At 37.8% G+C, this 19284-nt stretch overlaps 1 protein-coding gene across 2 annotated transcripts in view; it reads left to right on the top strand.

Annotated features, from left to right (window-relative positions):
* usp36 (ubiquitin specific peptidase 36) overlaps nucleotides 1-17960 on the top strand; it is a 36868-nt gene extending 18908 nt beyond the window's left edge. Inside the window, exons 11-20 of one of the 2 annotated variants that reach the window (XM_061885137.1) lie at nucleotides 3392-3492; nucleotides 3576-3714; nucleotides 4094-4462; nucleotides 6310-6537; nucleotides 7934-8058; nucleotides 8131-8766; nucleotides 11043-11266; nucleotides 11342-11521; nucleotides 11588-11703; nucleotides 16558-17960. In XM_061885137.1, the coding sequence (XP_061741121.1) occupies nucleotides 3392-3492; nucleotides 3576-3714; nucleotides 4094-4462; nucleotides 6310-6537; nucleotides 7934-8058; nucleotides 8131-8766; nucleotides 11043-11266; nucleotides 11342-11521; nucleotides 11588-11703; nucleotides 16558-16689 (2250 nt within the window). In that variant the 3' untranslated portion in view covers nucleotides 16690-17960. The remainder of the gene's footprint in view (nucleotides 1-3391; nucleotides 3493-3575; nucleotides 3715-4093; nucleotides 4463-6309; nucleotides 6538-7933; nucleotides 8059-8130; nucleotides 8767-11042; nucleotides 11267-11341; nucleotides 11522-11587; nucleotides 11704-16557) is intronic. The other variant, XM_061885138.1, reaches the window with a different exon arrangement.
* Nucleotides 17961-19284: the final 1324 nt, after the last annotated feature.

The raw sequence follows: 19284 nt of genomic DNA, 5'->3' as shown, positions 1-19284 counted from the left end.
ATATATATCTCGATATTTTGCCTTAGCCTTGAATTAACACTTGATGCATGCAATCACAGTAGTATGATGATTCTATGTGTCTACATTAAAACATTCTTATTCATACTGCATTAATATATGCTCATTTTAAACTTTCATGCAGAGAGGGAAATCATAACTAAGTCAATTTATTAAACAGTGGCACAAACATTCATGTCATTTCCAAAACAGAAAGTGCAAGATTGTCAGAGACTTTTTAAAACAAGCTATTAGTGCACTTTTGTGAACGATGTCACTAAGATGACATATCCAAACAACACTAAATTAAAGTGCACTTTTTGTACAGAACGCCACTACAATAGTTTAAAACAAATAAAGTGCACTTCTGTGCATGATGTCACACAAGATAGTTCAATAACTGTCAAATAAAAATGAGCTACATAATAGGAAATCAAATAGTGTATGTCCTTCCCTATGTGGTAGGTTCCTGCGTACGTTATCTCCTTCTGTTATAGACAATTTTTTCATACGATGTTGATGTTGAAATGTTTGTTTCGGCATTTTGTGGGTGTGGCACCAAACGGAGATGTTGACATGCTGAGTTTTAAGCACTCTTCATTCTCTACCAGGTGACTTTTCAAATGATGCTATATATTAGCAGTAATGCTTCTTTTTGTAGCAACACTTTTGCCCCACGCTTGACAAATTACAGTTGTCTGTTCGACATATTCCCGCTTGAAGCCAAACCACCGCCAGACGATGGACCCCCTGCTGTTTTTCTTGGGAATTAATTCTTCCTTCATTTGTTAGCAGATTCGCACCTTCTTTTTCTCTTATTACTACCCCTCATACGACAGCTAACGTTACCCATGCCGCTACCTCTCTGCTCTGCGAGAGCGTGCAGTATGTGACGTATGTAAGAAGGTGTGCTTGTTTTACGTCTCTGTGAGAAGGACAGACAACAAAGAGTGAGAAGCGCCTGTAGTGTAATGCCCGCAGCTAAAAGCAACTGCGTGAGAACGTATACTCGAATATCTCAATATAGTCATTTTCTATGACGCACAGAGACAAACCCGCGATACATCGAGTATATCGATATATTGCCCAGCCCTACGCCAGACCTTCATCATTTTTAGAGATGGGCACTGAAACCCAGTACCATAAAGGCACCGCTGCAAACTTGAGCGGTAGTAACCACACTTAAAATGGAAGAAGCTTTTGGTGCTAAATGAATGCAGACATATCCACCTGCAACAAAATCTTGGGGATGATATTGTACAAGTTACATCCTGTAAGTTCGAAAGCGTGTGTGCTTCTGTCAAGACGCTACATAAACTTATTACTGCCCTTAACACACCCTAAGCACCCCTCTTGACGCTTCTAGCACTGTAACGGTAAGCTAGCAAGTAGCCACGACAACAACAGCGTCCTTCCTCATTATGTGCCAATGACCTTTACAGCATGCAAAGTTGCATTCATGTACCCCCGGAATTATGAGTATCAATATTACAAAATAGACTTCTTGCACGTTCTCTATAATTCCAACAATTTGTTGTGGATTTTATTACTTATTTTCGAATGTATTACTGGTCATTTTATTTATATAACAGAAGTATTTCAGTTACTAATCTACTTAATTTGAATGTCACAATGTTCGATAGAAACAAAAAGGTTAATGTGTTTTTTTCATGTACACAAAAATTGCATGATTTAAGTACATCTTTTAACTACCGATTGAGGCACCATTTTAGCACCGGCATTATTTTTTAAGTACTCTTTTGGTTCTACAAGAGCTGGGTAAAATTTTTGATTGGTGTGATTACGGATCAATACCTTTTTAAAATGTTGCTAATCGATTTACAAGGCATCATATCGATCACCTTTGTAAATCAGTCTCGATATCTGATTTTTTAAATTTGTTTAAAAAGTTGCATCTTAAAGATTTGCGATAATCTTATCACACACAACGGAGTCGATAATGATAAAAAACTAAGTACATTTGTATTTTGTAAATCTCCAATCATTATAATAAAATGTAATTTCACTTACTGACTTAATAAGCTTAAATATTTGGTTATGATTATTATGAAATCAGATTTTTCTTCAGGGGGCACACTGATAGTGTTAAATAGCATGCACAGGCTGTATTGCCTTAGCTATAGGAAGCTGTAGTATACACTGACCTCTAGTGTCAAGCACTGTGCACTACAACAAAGAAAGTGTTTGAAACCACTGTTTTGATAAAATCTGAAATCAACACAAAGATTTGTTTGTATTTGGATTGTATACCAGCCATTGAAATATTCGACATTAATGAATGATCTTATACATTTAAACAGTATTAGAGTTCTCAAAAAGTTTGACAAAGTTATGACAATTTAGTGGACATTGTAGACTTGACGTTTACCCAAGGTACTGTATAATAAAATGACTGGTTGACAAACACTAAAGATATATTTTGACTATGTTTACACTGCACGCCAAAGTGGCCCAAATCAGATTTTTTTTTATACCGTTTTTTTTTCCAGCTGACTGTTCACATTGCAAGTAAAATGTGATTTTTATCAGACTCCAATGTAAATGCGCACTGACCCCAATGTGGCCTCAATGGGGCCTCAACGTCACTTGCATGCACACATTGATAAAGTGAAAACAGAGGAAGTCGCTACTACTACAAAATAAAATAAAGGTCACAACACTTTTTAAAAAAGAGTGTTTTTAACATGGAATTTAAGTAAAATTTTGTTTTTGAGAGGATTCCAATCTTTTAATGGCTGTTAAGTAGAGGAGACACGCACATCAGCGTGGATCTATGTGAGCTTTATTTTTCATCTCACATGTAAGCAATTGCGCCACAGCGTCAATTACGGTCTTTCAACAATCGATGTTTCTTCGGAATCAAAATAATATTCATATATTACTTATAGCCTATTATTTGCGCGCTGTTGACAAGTGATGCACCGAAAATTTGGTAGTTTTAAATAAAAAACAAAAACGGATGTTGTGATTAAATATTAATTTCCGCTGGAGACTTCGTCTTTCCGGCGCACACGAGTGACGTAGCTCGCCCAAAAAAAATCCCATTCAGGCCACACTGCGTTTAGACTGCAGTCACATTTGACAAGATCCAATTCCAGTTGGATTCAGGACTACCTCCTGATTTCTAGGACTACCTCCTGATGTGGCCTGACTGATGCCAAAAGATCAAATTCGAAGCACTTTGGAGCGTTTAAACAGGCAAAAAAATCAGATCTGTCACTTGAGGGCAAAAAAAATCAGATTTGGTATGCTGTGCAGTGTAAAAGGGGCCTCAGTTTCTCCTCTAAACTCAGTGATAACATTTATATTTGGTGTGTCAAGTTTTTATATGAGGGTTTTTGCTTTCAATAGTTTCTGTCTTGTGTTCTTGTAGGCTAGCAATGGACAATGGTACCAAATGAATGACTCCATGGTACACTCAAGTAACATTAAAGTGGTCTTGAACCAGCAAGCTTATGTACTTTTTTATCTGAGGTGAGTCCTGGCGTATGACATCAATTGTTTTTCTCTTAATCTTTACAAAAACGCTATAGTTTTTTTTGTATTGGTAATTAAAGGATCCCTGAAACTAAGAAGAATGCAGATGGGCAAACCTGCAAGCAGGGGATGTTGCATTCCGGGAAGAACAGCGCTTCATCAGAGCAAATAAAGCGAGTGAATCTGAACGGACCTCTCTCCTCCCCGCAGGTCACAAAGGTAGATATCTACACTCTATATAGAAAATGACAAACTCAGGTTTTACATAGGGCAACACGGTGGTGCAGGGGTTAGTGCGTGTGCCTCACAATATGAAGGTCCCCGGGTCTGGATCTTTCTGTGTGTAGTCTGCATGTTCTCCCCGTGACTGCATGTCACCTATCCCCAGTGACATGCACCTGGGGATAGGTTGTTTGGCAACACTAAATTGGCCAGTGTGTGAATGAGTGTGCATGGTTGTTTCTCCATCTTTATTGGGCCTGCGACTTGTCCACGGTGTACCCTTTCTTCCGCCAGAATTTAGCTGGGATAGGCTCCAGCCACCACTGTGAGCCCTAGAGGGATGGTAGTTTTACATAGTTCACATTGCATTCAACAGAAACTTGAGCCAGCACAACTGCGTAAGATCCAGTCCATGGATGGCGGTTTGGGCCTGCCCGTTGCCAGAAACGGCCTGAGCGCTCCAGCGCTGCTCCAGCAGCCCCGTCTCTCCAGTTGGGCGTCGTCCTCCAATGGCACCAAACAGCTAGGCGGGCCCACAGTTATTGAAGAACCCGTCAAGAAGCTGAAGAAACCCTCTCCCCAGAGCCAAGCGCAGTCGCGCTGCAGCACGCCGACACCGTCCAACACCAGTATGGGTAGGACAGACGGAGACAAAAAGCAGGGTGGCGACAGCAGAGGCCTCATAGCGTCTACCTCAATTAAATCTCTGTCAGACTCGTCCTCTGCGGACAACACAGAGTCAAAGGTAATGTTTGCAGCTAACACCTACAATCTACTGCACGTACAGTGCATCCCGAAAGTATTCACAGCGCTTCACTTTTTCCACATTTTATTATGTTACAGCATTTTTCTAAAATATAATGAATACATTTTTGTCCTCAACATTTTACATACCACACCCTATAATGACAAAGTGAAAGTTTTTTTTTAGATCTGTTTGAAATGTATTAAAATAAACTTAAAAAATAATAACTTGTACATAAGTATTCAAAGCCTTTGTGCAACACTTTGTTGTTGAATCTTTGGCAGAAATTACAGCCTCAAGTCTTTTTTATCTTTGGGCAGTTTCGACCATTCTTCTCTGCAACACCTCTCAAGCTCCATCAGGTTGGATGGGAAGCCTTGGTGCACAGCCAATTGAAGATCTGTCCGGACATGTTCAATGAGATTCAGGTCTGGGCTCTGGCTGGGCCACTCAAGAACATTTACATAGTTGTCCTGAAGTCATTCCTTTGAAATCTTGTCTGTGGGCTTAGGGTCATTGTCCTGCTAAAAGATGAACCGTCACCACAATCTTTGTTCAAGCGCGCTCTGGAGCAGATTTTCATCCAAAATGTCTCTGTACATTGCCGAATTCATCTTTCCCTCTAACTTGACTAGTCTCCCAGTTCTTGTCGCTGAAAACATCCCCACAGCATGATGCTGCCACCACCATGCTTCACTGTAGGGATAGTATTGGCTTGGTGATGAAAAGTGCATGGTTTCCTCCAAACATGATGCCTGGCATTTACACTAAAGAGTTCAATCTTTGTCTCATCAGACCAGATAATTTTGTTTCTCATGGTCTGAGACTCCCCCAGTTGCATTTTTACAAAGGAATTACTTCTGTCTGGCTACTATACCATACAGGCCTGATTGGTGGATTGCTGCAGAAATGGTTGTCCTTCTGGAAGGTTCTCCTCCTTCCACAAAGGAATGTTGTAGCTCTGACAGAGTGACCATCTTGGTCACCTCCCAGACTAGGGCGCTTCTCCCTTGATTGCTCAGTTTAGATGGCTGACTAGCTTTAGGAAGAGCCCTGGTGGTGCGAAACTTCTTCCATTTACGGTCGATGGAGGCCACTGTGCTCATTGGGAACCTAAAGGCAGCAGATATTCTGTCTCGCATGAGTGTTAAAGTTAAAGTACCACTCATAGTCACACACACACTAGATGTAATGATATTACCCTCTGCATTTGACCCATCAATTTTGTTCCACCCCCTGTGAGGTGAGGGGAGCAGTGAACAGCAGCGAGGGCCGCGCTCTGGAATAATTTTGGTGATTTCCTCCCCAATTCCAACCCTTGATGTCAAGTGGGGCGGTAATGGTAATTATTGAAAATTCCTTTGACTTCATTCTTGGTTTGTGCTGTCAAGTATGGGATGGTGTCTTTAAACAGCTGTGTGCCTTTCCAGATCATGTCTACCCAACAGAATTTACCACAGATGGACTTCAATTAAGCTTTAGGAGCATCTCAAGCATGTTCAGTTGAAACAATATGCTTATGTGCTCACTTTTGAGCTTCATGGCAAAGGCTGTGAATACTTAGGACCATGTGATCTTAGTTTTTTTATTTCTAAAGAATTTCCACATGTTTGTAAACCGAAAAAAAACAAATTCACATTGTCTTTATGGGGTATTGTCTGTAGAATTTTGAGGACAGAAATGAATATAAAGCTGTAACATAACAAAATAAAGAACAAGTAAAGCGCTGTAAATATTCTCAAAATGCACTGTAATTAGCTACTGAGAAGTGAAAAAATATTAAGTGATTTAGGTGCCATGTAGTTTGCACCTTTTGCTCACTGCCGTGTGGTCATTCTACTAACCAGGACATTGCGGGTCCTAAGAGTGCGCCAGCGGGAGAGGTTCCCTCCACACCTTGGAAGGGTTCTGGTAGTGTAGCGTCTCCCGCCAAGAGCATGGCGCGCTCGCATAGCGCGGAGGAGCAGAGGACAGTGAAAATGAAACCCCCCGCTATCAACAACCTCTCAACCGAAGCCACCAGCAGTCCCATGTCGCCACCCCCTGCCAAAAAACTGGCTCTGTCGGCTAAGAAGGTAAACTAAATTTCCATCCTGCTGTTACTGCCTATTTGGATATAGAAAAAGACATTTGTTACTATGAAAATGCATATTTTGTCCAAAATATAGCACATAGCTTTTTTCTATTGGCCCTGGAGGTATTGTAAAAAGGTTTCATTATAAATAAATGTATTATGTTAGATTACAGTAATCTGCAATGTTTGCTACAACACAAGGCTAAAATGTTGATGTTTTGTTCATGTAGCTTGACATACTGTATATTGACCAGCATTTGTTTGGTTGTAGCCGCTTAAATGCTCAAAATGTATCCAAGTAACCACCTTCACCCCTAAATTTTTTACTGTATGTGGCCAACCATGGAAAAAGTTGAAATAACCCGGCTCTAGACCATTGATTCTCAACTGGTGGTTTGGTTTGTGGACGTGTAGTCAGTGGGTTGCCAGTCTTTGCCGCATAGAAATGTGATGTTTGCAAACAAGTCAATTCTTTTGAAGTGAATGATAAGAATCAATGTTTTGTCATTTGTTTGTGAGCCGTTCTTACTCGCATAACTCAATTAGTTACAATATGGTGCAGATTTGGATTTGCAAGTTTTTAAAGTTGATTTTAGGATCTTTTTTAATGTTTCCCAAGTTCATAAAGTACTGAGTTTTTTTTTTAACTGGGAACATTTTAGAAATACATTCTTAAAATGTTGTACTGTGTGAAGTGATGACCAATGTTGTCATTAGAGGTGATTGTGGGTCCTGCAGTGAAACCAGTTGAGAATACCTGCTCTAGACCCTTTTATATCAAAATCAAAATTATATTTTAGACATATATACAGGAGCATCTCAATGTATAAGAATATATTTGAAAAGTTAGTTTATTTCAGTATTTCAATTAAAAAAACTCCGATATTATTATATAGATATTCTAATTCATTGACATGGGCCTATATGAAATAATTGGGCCTATGTATTTCAAACTACATTTGTCGGGAAGCAAAAATAATTGTAAAACAAATGGTAAGTTTTGCTAAATAACCTTAAAATCAGATTTTTCTGTTTTCATTCTGGTCACAATGTTTTCCAAATATTTAAAAAAATTGACCTTAAATTGGAATGGAGGGCCTTAATATTCTAATAAAAAATATTGTTATAGTACTTGCATAAATACAATGATGTTCTTCCCTATCAATGTAGCCAGTCTAATCAACCACAAAGTCTACTTTGTCTTCTTTTCCTTTTTACCTCCTTTTTTTCTAACCATTTCTAATTGTTCTCTGCCATGCCCCTTTCTCTTTGCTTCTCCCCGCCTCCATCTTTTCCGATCATTCCCTTCTCCTTATTTAATCCTCTCCTTTTTTTTTGTCACGTTCATGACTATTTTTTTTAGACCACCAAGTTTTTATTTTTGTCGATAACTGCAGGCGCTCACCCGGAGTCCGATCAGCATTGATGCGCCACCCCTGTTGCCACGACAACTGTACGGAGACCCAATTCATCCAAATCACACTAACCACTTTGCCACTGCTTCGCCTACTCACACTCACAGGTATGCATCAATAAACCTCACACATGGGAACACATGTGCATTGAAATGATGACCCGCATGCTCTTTTCACAGAGCTGCTTCATCTCATTCCCCAAAAGTCCACTCCTTACATTTGGCCCACTTCAAACAGCAAATCCCACGTCTCCCTACGACGCGAATGCCAAACGCCAGCCTTTCCCTCAATGGCTTTCACAGCCCCGCCCAAAAGAGCCCCAAGTCTTTCCTCAGCCCTGAGCCGCAAGAATCTAACGGCCCCCTGACTCAAAACCAAAAGAAGAAGAAGAAGAAAAAGAAGCGGCGCCATTCTGAGGTGGAAGCTGACACAATTCCCGACACAACCCCAGCTGCAGCGCCTCAATCTAACCCCGCCGATGAAAAGAAAAGAAAGAAGAAAAAGCGAAAGAGGGAGCAAGAAGAGGGCGCAAAGACATCACAAAGACAATGTGTCACATCTCATTTGGAGTCCACAAAGCAGAAGCAGCAGGACGAAGAGGAGGAGGACTGGTGTCAGGCCGGCATGTGGAGCCTCTCTACCCATCAAGAAACGGAGGGGCCAAAGAAAACGCGAGATTCGGAAGCGGCGTCCAAGATGAATCGACAAGATCAAGTGATCAATTGCGCATCGATAAAAAAGAAAAAGAAGAGGAAAAGGAAAAAGTTGATGCTAAAGGCTTTGCAGGAGACAAACGCGTGTGAAGCATCGCAAAGGTAGGTTTAAGTTTGTATGTGTCTGTTATGAACTGCTGAGAGTACTATACGGCGACACTGGAACCCGCTTAGTGGACCACCCATCTGTGGAAAATTCATTATTTTTACTATAATTGCCCACTCAAGTCATCGTCTGCTTTTCTAAACATAAAATGTACAAGCCAATGGGGAAGGATTGCGTGATATAGACGATATACTGTACAATATAATTTATATCAATTTAGCGTGCTCTAGAGCTTTAAATGCTATCATTATATCGTGACAATGTATGTTGACACGTTCGAACTGTGTGCCGCAAGTTTGACCGCTACAAGCTAACAACCGTGCCCTAATCACATCGTAGTGTCCTTACAAGTGAGTTAACGACTAATGGCCCTCCGCAGTGCAAAAGCCACTTCCAAGTCAGCAGTCTTCGCCTCCATTGCAACTATTATTGCAAGTATTATTGATAAAGAATAGCTAAACATGCTGCACAAAACACTGTAGAAGAATATGCTAACCACAAGCGAGAGCTCTTGAATGTAAACAAAGGTGGATGGATCGATCGAAATATCGACAGTAGTGGTTAGTTATATTGATATTTTTTATTATCGAAAATATTTTGTCGTTTTTGCTGTTATTCACAAAGTCAGGAAATGTGTCCCTGGACACAGGAGGGCTTAAGGGCCAAAAAACAAAATATTTAAATCAGAGTCAATAGGATGGCGGTTTAACATTTAAATTATTCTCTACTGTGTTTTTGTCTGATTCTATAATGTAATCAATCATTCAATGAGCTCGAACAATTTAAGTATGTCCAATTGTTTTGGCGGATTCTGCTCTTGCAACAACTTGATATTTGATCAATAGCTGAATTTGTAGTAATGCCCAAAACTCATGTCAAGTATCCAAACAAAAGAATAAGTATAGAAGTGTAGGCAGAACATAATCAGATATTAACAGTTAACTAGTAAGTAGATTAATAATATTTTTCACAAAATAATTCAACTGTAAATGATGCAATATGTTAACATATACATCAGGAGCTAAATTAGGAGCCTTTGTAAACCCTTTTCAAGTGATTCCATTATCCTTTATATGCCAAATAATTGGCAGATGTATACCGTATTTTCCGGACCATAGGGCCCACCGGATTATTAAGTGGACTGCCGAGGAGCGGGTCTATTTACATCTATTTTCATACAAAAGGTGCATTAAAGAGGTCATATTATGATTTTTTTTTTCTCAATTGAAAACAATTCCTTCTGGTCTACATTACATGTAATGGTGGTTATTTGCATAGTTTGTTTTAGAGATTATCTTCAAGTTGTATTCTGACTGTCGCTTCTGGATGAGCTGTTTTGTGGGCGGTCTTATTTACGTGGCTCACCTTCGGCAGAGTCTTCTCCCCGTCATCTTTGTTGTAGCGTGCAAAGACGGGAGTGGAAGAAGTGTCAAAAGATGGAGCTAACTCTTTAAATGACATTCAAACTTTACTTAAATTAATAACGTGCTACTCATCCGTGGTTCACTAGTGCAACGACACCGGAAAGGTGTCCTGTGAAAAACTGTCTGACCGGAACTCTGTATATAACTCTGTATAGTTCCGTGGGTGAATTATCTAAACCCACTACACTGGTAGTTTTCAGTGCTTCCATAGCGAGGTATGTCTCAGGCAAAAGTAACAAGTAAATGTGTGAATAATGACTAATTTCAGTTATGTGAAAAAACTCTTTGTTGACATCAGTGAGCCATGTTAAAGGGATGTCAACATAAACGGGTTCCACTGTATTTCGGAGTATGGCACTTATTTGTGCAAATTGCTTTTAGTTAAAAATCATGTATCTGCATTTATAGTTTTCATTCCAAACTAAATATTTTTAAAAATATATTCATAATGACTGAATATAATATATTTTTTTATCTTGTTTTTAATTTTATCTCTGACCAGCCCAAAGTATGAGGAAGGAATACTGTTATTGTTCCATTAATTAATTTTTTAAACTATAATTTGCTGAATGAAGATGGTGGACTGCTCAATCACTTTGCAATATTCCCTTTCACCACCAGGACAGGAGTGGAATATAATCTAAGGCAGCAAACAGCTGACTCTAATTTACATACTTTACAGGCTCAGCATTGTTTATTTTATTTACAGTGTTGCACTTGGAATATACTTCAATCTATACTGTATATCTAGTCTAAAATTATTGTTTAACTTTGGGTATTACTCTAACTTCTTATTACTTTGTGCATTAATCAATCTTTTCAACTCCATTTTAAATATTTCCCTGCAGCCGTTCTAAGTCCAAGGCCGCAATCGATCCAAAAGATACAGGGGAGTTGATCATGCAAAAAAAGAAAGTCAAAATGAAGAAGAAGATGAGGCTAAAGGAAGAAGTGAGACAAGACCAAGAGAGATGGCCCACCTCCGAGGGGCAGAACGGTGATTTTGACGCAGCCGAGCCACCCCATAAAAAGAATTCAACAGAGAGTGAAAAGCCACACAAGCAAAGCAGTGGTATGCCTAAACATGAACACTGGAAATAAAGAGCACTTACCTAACTAAGTTTATGTACTTATGTATAATTCACAGCAAAAGTGGTAGTTTGGGACAGTCAGGTTAAGGATGGATACAAGCGCTCTCTGGCGCCAGCAGCCGACGCAAACACATCAGGAAGCGCCCCTGCATGTGCTTCTTGGGACGGCAAAAAGACTAGCGACGTAGTAGTGGAGCTGCTCAGAAACGCCTCAAACCATGCCTATGGTGCTAGCGGTGAGAAGAAAAGCAAAACAACAGTAAGTTTAGCGTTTTGATACGATTGATTTTTGTCTGCTACAGTCCTCAGCTGGGATGGAGAGGTGTCTGCTGTCAGCCAAGATGCCATTGACGATGTGCGTCATGCCAAGTGTGACGCTGTGATCGATGAGTGGGATGAAGAATTTGACAGGGGGAAGGTGAGATCACATACTTGAATTTCTATAGCCATGTGCACATGGACAATATTTATTTAATCTGATTATCATTCGGATTAGAATGTTTCTGTGTACATTGACCCTGAAAAATATGATCTGATTATGACGTGCATTTTCATGCATCACACCTTAAATCACAATACTTTACTTTGACATGCACAGAACATGACAAAAACGGAAAGGTCTGTTATTGTCTGTGCTATGGCGTCATCTTTTGGACGAGTTCAATCACTGCAGGTGACTTCTGCTGTTAACAAACGTGGATTTGTGCATTTCTCCTTGTCTGATGTTATCACAGTATTTACTTATCATTTGTTCCTCATTTTAACTACTTTTGTTTTAACTCCATTTTTTAAATGGAGCTGTCCTATGTCATTTATGTTGTGATATGCATAAGTTGCTGCACGTCTTCATGTTACAACGTTCTGTGAACCGTATTTTTCGGACTAAAAGGCGCACTTAAAATCCTTTCATTTTTTATAAACTCGACAATGCATCTTATAACCCGGTGCGCCTAATGTACAGCAGAGGTCACCAACCTTTTGGAAACCAAGAACTACTTCTTGGGTACTGATTCATGCGAAGGGATACCAGTTTGATACACACTTAAATAAATTGCCAGAAATAGCCAATTTGCTCAATTTACCTGTAATAAATATATGTATAAATATACATATATAAAAAATTTGGTATTTCTCTCTGTCATTCCATCGTACATTTTTTTTCCTTTACGGAAGGTTTTTTTTTGAGAATAAATGATGAAAAAAACACTTAATTGAACGGTTTAAAAGAGAAGAAAACAGGAAAAAAATGAAAATTAAATTTTGAAACATAGTTTATCTTCAATTTCGACTCTTCAAAATTCAACCAAAAAAAATTAAGAGAAAAACTAGCTAATTCGAATATTTTTGGAAAAATTAAAAATAGAATTTATGAAACATCATTAGTAATGTTTCCTGATTAACAGTAATTTTAGAAATTTGATGACATGTTTTAAATAGGTTAAAATCCAATCTGCATTTTGTTAGAATATATAACAAATTAGACCAAGCTATATTTCTAACAAAGACAAATTATTATTTCTTCTAGATTTTCCAGAACAAAAATTTTAAAAGAAATTCTAAAGAATTTGAAATAAGATTTAAATTTGATTCTACAGATTTTCTAGATTTGCCAGAATATTTTTTTTTAATTTAAATCATAACTTTGAAGAAATATTTCACAAATATTCTTCGTCGAAAAAACAGATGCTAAAATGAAGAATTAAATTAAAATGTATTTATTATTCTTTACAATAAAAAAAACTACTTGAACATTGATTTAAATTATCAGGAAAGAAGAGGAAGGAATTTAAAAGGTAAAAAGGTATATGTGTTTAAAAATCCTAAAATCATATTTAAGGTTGTATTTTTTCTCTAAAATTGTCTCTCTGAAAGTTATAGGAAGCAAAGTAAAAAAAATAATTGAATGTATTTAAACAAGTGAAGACTAAGTCTTTAAAATATTTTCTTGGATTTTCAAATTCTTTTTGAGTTTTGTCCCTTTTAGAATTAAAAATGTCGAGCACAGCCAGACCAGCTTGATAGTAAATAAATACAATTTAAAAAATAGAGGCAGCTCACTGGTAAGTGCTGCTATTTGAGCTATTTTTAGAACAGGCCAGCGGGCTACTCATCTGGTCCTTACGGGCTACCTGGTGCCCGCGGGCACCACGTTGGTGACCCTTGATGTACAGAATAATTTTGGTTGTGTTTACTGACCTCGAAGCTATTTTATTGGGTCCATGGTGAAATGATAAGTGTGACAAGTAGATGGCCGTCACACATAAGAGATACGTATCAACTGCAATATGACTCGAGTAAACAACACCAAAATGTTATATGTTCCATTGAAAATATAGAACATTACATATGGCTTTCAAAAATCTATCAAAAATACTTTAGTACGACTTTAAGATGTATTTTTCAGCGAAAGTCCTTTAAAAACTGCTCTAAATTTTTTAACTACAGTATTTATTTATAATATATCACCAATACAGTGGTACTTCAGCTTGTACCTTGAAAAAACGTGCATTGCGAAACAGCTTTGCCCGTTGAAATAAATGAAAATCAATTTAATTGGTGCTGGCCTCCCCAAAACACCACAATTTGAACATGCCACATGCTTTTCAACAGAAAAACTAACTTTTAGATAAACGATATTGTATAAAAAAAATAGAATAGAATGTAGTGCTAACAACTACACACAGTTTTATGAAGTAATGTAATAATGTACAATAGTGGTTCTAAAAAGTTTTTTTTACCAAGTAGCACCTTAGAAATAGTGTGGCTCTCCAAGTACCACAATAATGACAACATTAAAATACAGTAGCATAATAGGCCTAAGTATTCATTAAAAACAAGGCAGAGGTTTTATCTAACAAGTATATTCAATTAAGTTTGGCCACTGTAACATTACACACATTTGAGTAGTAAGATTGTGTTTGAATATAGGAAAATAAAACACTGCATTTTAATCAAGTGATTATTAAGCATACCACTAGATGGAGTCCGCGTACCACAGTTTGAGAATCACTGATGTACAGTATTTAACTTGCGGAGTGGATTTTTACGGCATCTCATTCCTGCTGCTTCTCTATCAAACTCACCATCAGCAGCTTCTGCATATTTTCATGGGTACATATCCGCCGTTTCAATATTATTTGATAATTACTGGCTGGCCTGACTAATTTTTCTTCAGTATGGTGCAGGCTATCTCAAAGTTGGCTACACGCTCAGTCATGTTTTTGATGAATTTTTTTTTTTCAATTCCTTCATTCCAAAGGTTGGAAAAACAGTTATGTCAGTCTCTAGCTTTAAGTTAATGCTACAGTGTAAGTGAAAATGTTTTTGGTTGGATCTTACAGTGTACACTGCAATCCTAATTTTGGCTCCCAACCTGAAGCATAGCAATCAGCTGAGAGACAGCTCGTAAGGTGGGGCCCTCGAATCCTGGGTTGCCACTGTAGTTGATTTACACGACTGCAGAAAGTGACTTTTAGAAAGAAGGCTTTTTGTGGTTTGTCTCTGACTTTGAATTTATATAGATCTACTGTATATTTTGTAAACCGTTTATTGGATTTGGTGAAAGTGTGAAAACAAAGTGAGGATTATTGAAGGGGATGCGTTTATTGCTATTAATTGGGTTTGATTTCTAATAGCGTGCAGGCTACTAGGGATGTAACAATCTCACGGTATATCAGTGTAATTAAACACGAATATAATGCTCAAATATTTTTCCATACTACAAAAAGGTATTTTAAGTGCAAAAATGTGCAAGAACCTAAAGTGTTTAAAGTAACACGCGAATATTAACAATTAATTAACCGTGTGTCTTTTAACTGTCAATGTAAACATCCAGTTTAACAAGTATAAAACAAACAAAACCAGTGCCTTCTGTAATGGACATTTTTGTATCAGTTGCTCCAAACCTCAGAAATATCTCAGAAATGAATGTTTGGTCTCGCTGTGTTCTTGGTTTCATGTCAAAAATATTTTTCAAGTGATGGTTCATCAAGTAGATTTTCAGATTACTCATATTCCCAGACAGGTAGTAGACGGCGCAGCGTGGGAAAACTTTTAGTTTTTTGCATGTCCGCTCTCCCACTTGAGAAGTTCCGCCAAAATAAAATAACTGCTTGTCTTATTTATTCAAGAACTGACAAGAGACTCCGACAACGTGTTTTCCCCTCAATGGTTATTGTGCTCATTGTAAAACACAAATGCGTCCATACTTCTGGTTTAAGCTTTGCAGAATGCTCCGCTCTGCTCCCCTGCACTGGTCAAGGGTTCATGGGAGATGTAGTTTATTGTACTTCTGTGCCGGTCACACTCAGTAGCTCCCGAAAAAATTTGAGATGGGAAACTCCGAATCCTCATTTGATGCTAGCATTTTGAAATCAAAATACTGAGCTATTTACAATACCGTTAGATCCCCACAGGCTACTATTTGATTAATATTGTATTACCTTTTCAATTGAAATTAGACCTAATAGACTCAAAACATGTAATAATCATACAATAGGTTTTATATCAGGGGTTCTTAACCTTTTTGACATCAGAGCCCAAACTTTCCAATACAGAAGGGCCGGTGTCCCACTCAAATATTGACCCTGAACTAGCCATCTTATTCTTCATTATAATTGTATTCAGGAATTATAACTAACCTACTTCGTTAAATAGGATACAACTTGTCAAACTATATGAAACCAAGTGTTAACAACAAATATTATTATCAAGGCTTATGTCAAGTTGATTACAAAAATAAATACTAGTCTAATATACTGCAAAAGAAGGGACTTGTAAAACATTATGAAAAATAAATATACTGTAGATACAGTTATGCAGTGCTAAGATAAATACATTTGAACTAAATTAATTATTATTATACATGTTTCTTAATCTCAGTACAATTTAAGTGCTAATGAAAATACAGTTACTTCTGTTTAATATTTACCATTTATTGTCATTACTGCCACGTGTGGTGGAGAAGTGTATTGTACTGTGGCAACCCCTACGAACCACAGCTGAGAAATTGATATTTCTTGGAGGCCCTCTCAGGGGCACTTGCAGCCCAACAATAGGCCCTGGCCCTATGGTTAAACACAATTTTATATAATGTTATGCCAATATGATTGTAGCTATCAGCTACAAGGGCAGAGCATTTAGTTTACGTGCAGTGTTTTTTAATCTTCCACAACAATAGCATCGGTGTGCATAAATCAGCTACTAAATGCTGAAAAAGATTCATCTCAAGAATTTAAAGTACTCACTCCTCTTCTGTCCCCTGCACAAACAGGTGAAAAAAATAAAAAGCTTCAAGAAAGAGAGGCAGAGAGGAGGTAGCAGAATGTTTCAGAAGATCCAGGACCGTCGCAATAAGTGGTCCGTGACTCCCGGGGGGAAGAGAGTTTTTGGAGTGCGTCGGTAAGAGTCCAGTTTGCCCTACATGGTCCTGCTGACTGGAAATAGAGACAACACCAAACCTCTTGTTTTTTCTTGTTTTCACTTTCCTGAATAATGAGCCAATAACAAACAATTGTATTTCATATTTCCAGAGTGATTGCCACTCCTCCCCTTTTAACACCTCTATGCCATTAAATTCCTCTGAGTCATGAAATCTTAGAGTAAAATGTAACATTTTATGTCAGCCTCAGTTAGTGGCCTTGGCTTGGATTTCAACATTTAACTTTCTTCATTGTTTTATCTTTTATCTGAAGGTCTTTTATGTTGCAGTGCCAAGTGGCTATTTTTTAAGGACCAATTTTCCCTCTTTTAAACCAGGTCCACATTTTCCACCATTTAATGATACATGCTGATGGTCAGCTGAGTTTTTTTTGGTCAATAGTAGTAAACCTAAAATGGAATGGAATGATACAATCCATTGTTCTGCTTGGTCCACAATTCCTGGTTCAGTTGTTTAAAGGTAACATTTCACCGTATTTATGCAGCATTTTTAGGGAGGAAGAGGTAGCACCTCTTTGAATTTGGACCTTTCTTATTCTTAACGTCACTATTCACGGTTCTTTGTTGTGAGATTAAAGGGTTCAGTCTTTTCCAGTGGCATATCCACATGTTAATTTCTGTCCCCTCCTTGTTATACTTCTATGCAAGTTTTTTCTGCTGGTCCCCTCCAAAACTGGGCTGAGACTCAGGAAGTCCTCAACTCCATTTACACTCAACTCCTTATCGATCTTTGCAACACATTGTTGCATTCTGTACAAACTGGTTTATACTTGCATAAACTGCGTGGCATCATCTTGCATCAATCAGGGCCCAGACGTAACAACAGTGCTTTTCCAAAGTGTACAGTCCATCCTATGCTGTAAAGATTTGCCCGTGCACTTCTTTCCATTCTAGAGGCCTTAAATTGGCTATAAAAAGAAGTAGTGTTCTGTAAATGTATCCTAAAAAAAAGATAGATCTTCAATGTGCTACTACAACTTTGATCAATTGATTGATGTTACCTGCAAGTGTGTTTTTGTCTGTGTTATTGTGCACTACAACATGCACAGTGCAGAGGACGCACCATTCAATCTCAAAAATGGACACAAAGGAGGAACAATTATCAGGGTGAATGGATGCTCCACACATGTTTGCACCACCTTTTCTCACCAGGGTAGGACACCTTTCATAATGAAAGTGGTTCCTTCCAGCGCTGTAGTTGAATAGAAAGGTGCAATAAAATTGTGACTTTTGTGAGATGCTCCTGTTTTGAATTTGTGCTGTTCCCACTATGTGTTGTATACTTCTAGTATATCAACAGCAAGCCAGACTCGGGTTTCACGAGCCAAGATCAGACCGTATTGCTCTTTTTATTGTTGACGGATATAACACTTTTATGAGACAAATCACGATTTTAACTTCTCTTAAAAGCAGAATAACAAAAAATAAATATGATTGACATCATGCATTACTTAGTATTCAATCACAAATACTATGGCATTATAATTTGCTTAAACAACTGTAGAAAATCTTGTAAGAGCGTTACAAATGAATATGCGACTTACATGCAGATTGCTGTAGACGAAATAACCACGACATGATGAATGTTGACGGCACATACAAATAGCTGCAGCCAAGTAGCTACAAAAATGATCTCTAATAATGCATATCAGACACTTAAAGGAACCATATGTAGTATTGTGGCCAGAAATGGTACTACAAATACAGTCCAAATTCTGTAGTCCCCTACAACACAGCCAAATCCGAATCCTACTCCCAAAATGGCAATCGACGAGTCCTACGCTGTAGGTTTTGTCTTGTTTATGCTTCTTGCAATATGGTTTACTATGTAATTATGCCACATTTTACTTAGCCAATTTATTTGTAAAGTTACCCAGCAATATTTCTGTCAGGAGTTGGGACAGATTGTTGGCATTACCCTGCTAAAATGTCTAGTTTGACAGCACTGACCACCATATAAATAATTATATATAATACATTATATATCCCGTAGGCCTACTTTGATGGCAAGCCAAGGTCAACAGTAAAATGAGCGCCACATTTCGTTGAGCATAACCCCATGTTGCATCCAACCTGACGCACTGCATTCCTCAAGTTCATAATGTGAGTCAAGGCAGGTGGCCAAATACTTTGGGCAATATAGTGTATATTGTTAGATGAATAGGTCAGTGTTATCAATACTGAACATGATTGCAGTTCAATGGCTAATCAATAAGTTTGATGATTAAAGCTAATTATTTTTTTTCAAGATGACAATCACTATTTTGTGCCAAAATTGTATATTAAAAAAAAGCCCAATCAATACAATAATAATCCGTCCATTAGTACAAATTTGTAATACAATCAATGTTGGAACTATTGTTTAGTTAAATGTATTGACCTATAAACCTTTTTAAAACAGGATGATACTTTATTGGTTGATATTTTTATATGAAATGGAATTTAAAAATGTTTAATGATAATTTATGCAATTATTTGTTGTATTATTTAATGACAGTTTTGATTATGTTAAGGCGTATTTATTTAGCAGCCTTTTGATTTGACGATGCTGCAGGGCATT

This window comes from Nerophis ophidion, linkage group LG23, assembly GCF_033978795.1.
Source record: "Nerophis ophidion isolate RoL-2023_Sa linkage group LG23, RoL_Noph_v1.0, whole genome shotgun sequence".
Lineage (NCBI taxonomy): Eukaryota > Metazoa > Chordata > Actinopteri > Syngnathiformes > Syngnathidae > Nerophis > Nerophis ophidion.
The sequence above is the reverse complement of the archived record's forward strand: the minus strand, read 5'-3'. Positions and strand labels throughout refer to the sequence as shown.